General features: G+C 46.1%; 1 protein-coding gene across 1 annotated transcript; it reads right to left on the minus strand.

Moving 5' to 3' along the window:
• Window positions 1-3028: 3028 nt before the first annotated feature.
• On the minus strand, window positions 3029-4734 carry LOC120677858. The gene has a single exon (XM_039959062.1). The coding sequence runs from the start codon at window positions 4732-4734 to the stop codon at window positions 3412-3414; it is 1323 nt and encodes a 440-aa protein (XP_039814996.1). The 3' UTR covers window positions 3029-3411.
• Between the last annotated feature and the right edge of the window lie 2996 nt (window positions 4735-7730).

Below are 7730 nucleotides of genomic sequence, written 5' to 3' on the forward strand. Positions count from 1 at the left end.
AACAAACATACTTCTCCATGAAACTATTTGCAAAAATGTGGCTGTGTAGGATTCTTGAAGATGAGTAATCCTTGTTATTGTTGCAATGAACACATGGGCAGCACATAAAACCATTCTGCTTGTTTGCCTCAGTCACAGACAAAAAATAATGCAGGCCATCAATGAATTCTTTCGAACGTCGGTCAGCATTGTACATCCATTGCCGGTCCATCTGCATTTTAAATAAATCGATTTGAATTCTTTACACGTATCGAATAAATAAAATATATCAAACCTAAATTAAACTAAATGTAACATAACATGAATAATTAAAAGATCTGCAATATCCATCATACATCTTGATTAATTAAAAGGAGTACTTAATCAATTACAGAACTTAACAAAGGAGTACTATATATGACACTTAAAAATTCGGACAACAACACATAGGTTTTCAACCGTCCTTGCGTTGGAACGCAGAATGCTCTAACGGATTTCTTGCTGGCACAGAAGAAGATGGTGGAGTTGAAACCTCCGAGTTTGGTGGTGACGAACCGTAACGCCGCAATAAATCCTCAAGATCAAAAGGAGGTTCCTCGTCCATTGCCATGCATTCTCTATATTCTTTTTCCAAATAACGGAGCGCTACCCTATGAAAAGCACTAGATTTTTTGGACCAACGACCTACTCGAGTTGTGCCTTTCTCTCCAGAAGGACAACGATCACCCCCACCGCCGCCACTCCCTCCAGCTGCTAAAGCCATATTTTACTGAAAAATACCTTTATTTTCCACAAAATTATAAATTCTTACCATTACAATGCAAATATTATTTACTATTACAATTACAATGATCAGATTAATAACTCTTGAAAATAACAATGAAATCATATAAAAAAGACGAAATGTATCATTAATTGAAAGAAATCTCTAATTAATTGAAAGAAATCTCTATAACTTCTAATTACTTTGACACCCTTCAGTTCCAGGAGTACACTCTTTTCAATATCCAGAAACCCTCTAGAAGAAAAAAAAACCTTTATTTTTGAAAATGTATATGTCAGTAACCTCAACCCTGCGGTGATGACACTGTCTTTCGGGGGGACACGGTGCGGTACAAGGATGTCACCAATCGGCCAGTCGCAGCACCAACATTTACGATTAATAGGCACAACACTTGGCATAGGCAGCGTGCTCGTTGATATGCTTTCAGTACAACAACGGCCATGCTGACTGCGTCAAATGCTGTCTTCTTATCAATCGGAAGTGCTGGTGATGCGACCAACCGTTTCGCGACGTCCTTATAGCGCATCGTGTATCCCCGAAAGGTAGTGTCATCACCGTTGGATGGAGATTAACGACGTATACTTGTTTCGAAATAAAGATTTTTTTTGTTTTTAGATGGTTTCAATGTGAGCCTGAATAAATACATCACTAGAGTGTCAAAATAATCCATTCATAATACAAAAAATTCTAATATACTCATTTCATTAATTCATTCATGAATACAAAAATCAACTATCCACAATATGGTCATATATACAAGTACATCACATGAAGTGTTTACACAAATTCTAAAAATTTCTACTATCCACATACTCATCTAAATTTAAAAGAAAATCACACCTACATATGCAATCTAAATGTCCAAGAAATGAGCTAGCTACACATTTTCTCTATTTCTAAAGCATGAAATGAGCTATACAAGCCAAGGAAGAAGAGAAAAACAAACCCCAAACCTTTAGCGCCGATGGATGGACGGGGAATCAAAGATCTTCACAAATGTGGTGAAGAAATGAGCAAGAACTCCTCTCTCCCGAGCCAAGAAAAGCAAAAACAAGTGAGCTGAATGGCTCGGACGGTTGGAGAGGGAAGAGGATAAGGGGGCTAAGGAGTTTTGTCCCGATTGGAGACACCAAACGGGACAAAAGAGGGGCCTTTTATCCCGGTTGGTGGCTCCAACCGGGACAAAAGGCTGCGCGGGCCTTTTGTCCCGGCTGGAGCCACCAACCGGGATAAAAGACCACCCTTTTGTCCCGGTTGGTGCCTCCAACCGGGACAAAAGGCCCCTGTCGCCCCCCCCCCCCCCCCGCTGGCCCGGCTAGCCATTGGACCCGGAACAAAAGCCACATATTGTCCCGGGCCCAAAGGCTGCCGGGACAAATGGCCTGGAACAAAGACCTGTTCTGTAGTAGTGTACATATCTTTTCATGTGAGAACTCTAAAAAACCATGTCAATGCGTAACACCGCCGTTTTTGAAAATGGCAGCTTACATGAAGTTCTAGGGTATCCACAGAGTTAAATGACGAGAAGCTTGACTCTTTGAGACAGGCTCTAATAGCAATGACTAGCAGAAAATGCGCATTTAGGTACTATATAGGCTTTACATATTTCCTAGTTATTAGATCGTAATATATGCACCTTTTCTTCTTACAACATGGACATTTCAGAGGACCGATGCCGCTACCGAGACAATTATAAACCGGTCTTTGATGCTGAGAGTACCTGCACTAGCACGCAACATAAGGCCTTGTTTGGCTCACGGATTTTTTTTCAAAAGTCCCTATCACATCAAAAGGAATTTTACTATTTTATAGTATTAAATAAAATCTGTTTATAAATGTTTTTTGACAGCTGAGTGCTTTTTCGCGAGACGAATCTAAAGAGCATAATTAATTCATAATTTGCTAAGTGATGCTACAGTAACCATTCGCTAATCATAGATTAAGATACCTCATTAGATTCGTCTCGCAGTTTAGCCCCAGGGTTCTGCAGTTAGTTTTATAATTAATATTTATTTAATACTTCTAAATACTAAAAAGTTCCAGGGACTTAAAAAAAAGTCCCTGGAACCAAACAAAAGTACCTGCACCAGGAACACACGAATACAGTATATACAGACTTACATGTCCTCCATCTTGCAAGTCCTGCCAGAACTGAGAGCTCCTAGCTGAATGATGTGGATCATCATAACCTGAGCCTGAGTACAAGCAATAGACAACATTCTGCTGACGAGCAGATGAATAATTCACCAATGCAAGAATGAAATGTTCCAACAAACACCAGGGGATATAGATTCAACATAATTAATAGCAGTTATAATCATTGGGTTACCAGCTTACAAGCATTGTTCAGATAATCGAAAAGGACTTGACAACCGGCAGTGTCACATTATGCGACAAACACGACTCATTACCACTAACACCAATTAACAGATCGGCAACAACTGACACTAGCTCCACCAACATCAAACAAGAGACAGCCACCACTTTTACTGACCAACATTGCAGACACTAGGTAGAGAACAACCAGACACCAAAGCAATACTACACATAAACTTGGTGAGTAGATTTTGCAGTCCCTCCTGGAGTTTTGGTAAGCAATCCCTCGACCTCTCGCTAACATCTTTGCACACTAGGTAGAAAAGCGATCGTCACATATCCTCCATGCCCTCTGGCTCGGCAAGGGATGCCAGGTATGCTGTCTGATCCATTTCATACCCATGAACATACCCCCAAGGATTGCTGTTCCTGTCATGGCTCACCAGCTTATCAACCACCCGGGTCTTGATGTTCAGAACATACATCTCACTCCCCAGGTGGTCACTGTCCCCAGAGATGGTTGAGAAGAACACAGCCCCACTCTTCTCGCAGAACCACTGCAGCCTAATATTACCCACATCTGCAGGCAAGGATTGTTCTACCTGAATCAACTCCTCAGTATCCCACCAACAACGGTCAGTGCAAGTGGTTATACGTATGGTTACTCTCCGATTAGCTGGCTTAAGGGACATGTGGCCAATCTGGATGGCACACAGCATGCCGTTTGGCGACAAGCCCAACAAGGTGTTTGCCATATCGAATTTCTGGCCATTTCCGGACCGAGGCATGCTTACCACTGCTGACTGCAGCGTTTCAAGGGACAGCACGAACACCACATTCTTGGATAGCCAATACACTAGCCTGCCACCACGGCCCACAACACCGCTATGAGTCAAACCCATCAGCTTCTTTCCTAGTCTGGCGTTAGTCACCTTTGCCCATTCGCTCCAGCTGCCTTCTTCGGATGAGTAGCTCCGGGAGGCGGTGAAGCCACGTCGGGTGTACACCAATACTAAGCGGAAGTACGAGGACTGGGGCGGGTCAATTGTCTTCTCATCGCGATCGTCTGCGGTGAGCACCGTGCAAGCATAGTGCCCAAGGCCATCCTTGCCTCCGAGGTGAGGCAAGACGTGCACTACGCCTGCCATGGGGTTGCAGACGCAAAGCTTGAGTGCCCTGTCATGCTTCCGGCCCCGGAGATCGATGACAAGAAGGCCGTTCCTGGAGGCCACTATCTGCGAAGAGCCGTCGAAGAGCCCGTCATCAACTAGCGTGCTCAGGGACTGCTGGAGGAGTCCGGGGAAGCGGCTCGATGCATCAGCTGTGGGAACGAACCGCGGCACGTCCATCTGGTGGTTGAAGAAGCCTAGGGCTAGGGGGGCGATGAACCTGCCAGGCCGCCGGCGAGGTGTGCGGCAGAGGAACGAGGCTTCCGCGGACACCAGGCGGCGCCAGCGCCGGCAGGTGGCGGCGCAGCGGACGAGGTCGGGGACGCCAGTGAAGATGACGAGGAGCTCGTCGGTGAGCGGCGTGCCGTCGTCGTCGGCGCGGCGCGCCCGCTTGGAGGGGTCACGGCGGAGGGCGGAGAGCCAGCCTCTGCCCCCGCGCGGGTCCGCCGCCGCCACGGCGGACGAAGAGGATGGCGCCGGCGGCATCGTCCTGCCCGGGTTTCCCGCCCCCCTGCACATAAATCTTTACATCAAACCATCATCTTTGAACTCAAATCGAAGAACTTTGCACTCAGATCGAAGACCTGTGGACTCAATCCGGAGAAATCTAGACTCGAATCGGAGACATTTGCACTTAAAACATGCGTGAACTCTGTACAAGAACAGGAGCTATAAACCCTAAATCCTAAATCTCCTTTAAACATTTGGGCTCGGGGCGCGTACGAGAGGCAAACCTGGCCGACGGCGGCGTGGTGCTACGGCGCTCCACTCAGAGGTGAATTCCGCTCCACTCAAGGGATCGAGAACTGAACCGAGGGACCGAGACTGTAGAAGTGGAGGGAGGGGACGGAGCCGCCGCCGCTTCGACTTCTCGTACTCCTCGCTCGATCGGCGGACAGCAGACGCTGCACTGTGGGGCCAGCCTCAAATCGAGATCGAGGTCAGCCCTGTTTGGCCGGAATTTACGGGTCGTAGATTGCCGATAAAATTTATCGAAAAATTGGATTTGTAATTAATAGTAGATACCAAAGTTAAATATATACCATGGTGACCCACATATCTAATGGACTCATGTGAGCCCCACATGCCAATAAGATAATAATAAGAGCAATCCCAACTCAAAACATTATTAGTAGTTTCTATACTTGCCATGTCACATAGACACTACTTATAGAAACTACATGCCCAATGGAAAATTTCTTCAAAATAAATTGCTATCCAATCATATTCTTTCTCTCTCTTTACTCCCTCCAGTCACCTCTTCTTTTGTCTTGGTTTTCTCGTAGACATGGTTTCTTGTATGAGACCCAATTTCTTCATGTTTTTTCTTCTCTCATGAACTCCCCTGCCAACTCAGCTTTTTGCTTATGTGGCACCATATTTAATGCCATGAAACCAGCTGAGTTGGAGGGTTGTGACTGCCCTAATATATATCTATTAGTGGGATCTTTTAATGGTACAGATCTAATTTTCATAGACTTTGTTAAATACCCCTTTACCCATAAGGCACCATGTCCTATGGAAACCAAGGCTCTTGTGGAAACTTTGGAAACCCAAGACCACATGATCCTCATCCAAGGGCTATCAGCAAAGGTGGATTCATTTAACACTTAAACCCCCACCATTAGCCAAAGTAATCACAATTTTGTAGATAACCCCCTGCATCTAATCCTCCTCCAGCGCCCAGCCCCCCTCCAGCGCCCTGCATCTAATCGTTCCCGATTCCATCAGGCCCTCCTATCGGACGTCGCCGCCGTAGAGTGCAGCGCCCGGCGGAGGGTCGCCCCAGCAGTGCTGCGCTGCCACAGGGTCGCCGTCGTCCACCGCTGCCCGTCAGGCCGTCTTCCACTGCTGCCGTCTGGCCGGCGAGGTGCAGCCCGCCGTCCTGCCGTCAGGCCGGCGAGGTGCAGCCGCCATGGAGTCCGCCCGAGCCCCGCCAGAGTCTACCCTGGAGTCCGGCGGTCGTGCCCAGTTCGGCGTTCCTACCCCAACTCGGTTCCTGCCCTCGAGTCCGGCGTTCGTGGCCTCAAATCGGAGCCTTCCCTAGAGGTACATTCGTGCCCTGGAGGCCGCGCCACCATGGAGTCCGGCGCGGGCGACGTCCTTTCTTGCCGTGGTTAGTTTCTCAAGACTCATCTTGACTTTGGTAGAAATTAATGTGATCGTTGATCGTTACTAACGTGCCTGCATTCAGTGGACGGTGAACCTATAGTCGCAGTTGATTCTGCCTCCGTTGAGCCCACCACCATCACCATCATGAGCACCGACGCCAGAGTTGGAGCCCACCTTGAACATCCAAGCACACCACAACATTTGAGTAGAGCTGTAAGTTGCTCTGCTATTATCTGAATAGTATGTAGCTTAAGCATTACGTTGCCCCCTGATCATACAATTTTAATTATAGTTTTATTCAAGTAGGTGTGCATGGTTTGTTGCTCATACAATTTTACACTTCTATAGGCCTCTTGTACAAGTGACACAGGCAACACAGATTCCAAAGAACATTTGAAGCCAATGGTTGGAATGATCTTTGATACACTCAAAGATGTGGAGAAATTCTACAAGTCATATGCACATGAAGCCGGTTTCTCTGTTCGTGTTGGTCAGCACAAGAAGGGAAATGAGGAAATATTAATCAAGAGGTATTATTGTTCAAGGGAAGGGTTCAGAAAGGAGAATATAACAAAGTTATTGATGAATCTGGGAAAAAAAAGAAAGACACATAATGTGATGGAAACCAGATGTGGATGTCAGGCACATATTGTTGTCTAGCTTGGCAGTGACCAAAAGTATCGAATAGTTTCAATGGTTGAGGAGCACAGCCATGGTTTCGTGTCGCCAGATAAGAGACACTTGCTAAGATCCAACCGTAGAGTCAGTGAGAGGGCTAAGAGTACGTTGTTCAATTGTCATAAGGCTAGCATTGGCAGGCTAGCATTGGCACCTCACAAGCATATAGACTTCTTCATGTCAGTTTGGGGGGGGGGTGTGGTTGAGAATGTTGGGTGCACAAAGAGGGATTTGCAAAACTATTACCGTGACCTCAACCAAAATCAAGGATGCAGATGCACAAATGTTTGTGGCATAGCTTGAGCGAAAGAAAGTAAATCCTGCCTTCTTTTATGACTTGATGGTGGATGAACAAGGACTACTTGTTCGTGTATTTTGGGCAGATGCTTTATGCAAGAAAAAACTATAGTGTTTTTGGTGATGTGGTTTCGCTAGATGCAACATATACTAACAACCAATATAGCATGAAATTTGTGCCATTTACCGGAGTCAATCATCACTTGCAAAGTGTTTTCATAGGGGCAGCATTCTTAGCAGATGAAAAGATCAAGTCATACGTATGGTTGTTGAAGACCTTTCTTAAAGCTATGGGTGGAGTAGCACCTCATCTAATCGCAACAGATGAAGATGTGAGCATGAAGGCTGCTATTGCTTAGATTGTACCTGATACAGCTCATAGACTTTGCATGTGG

The sequence above is a fragment of the Panicum virgatum genome, chromosome 6N (assembly GCF_016808335.1).
Source record: "Panicum virgatum strain AP13 chromosome 6N, P.virgatum_v5, whole genome shotgun sequence".
Classification (NCBI taxonomy): domain Eukaryota; kingdom Viridiplantae; phylum Streptophyta; class Magnoliopsida; order Poales; family Poaceae; genus Panicum; species Panicum virgatum.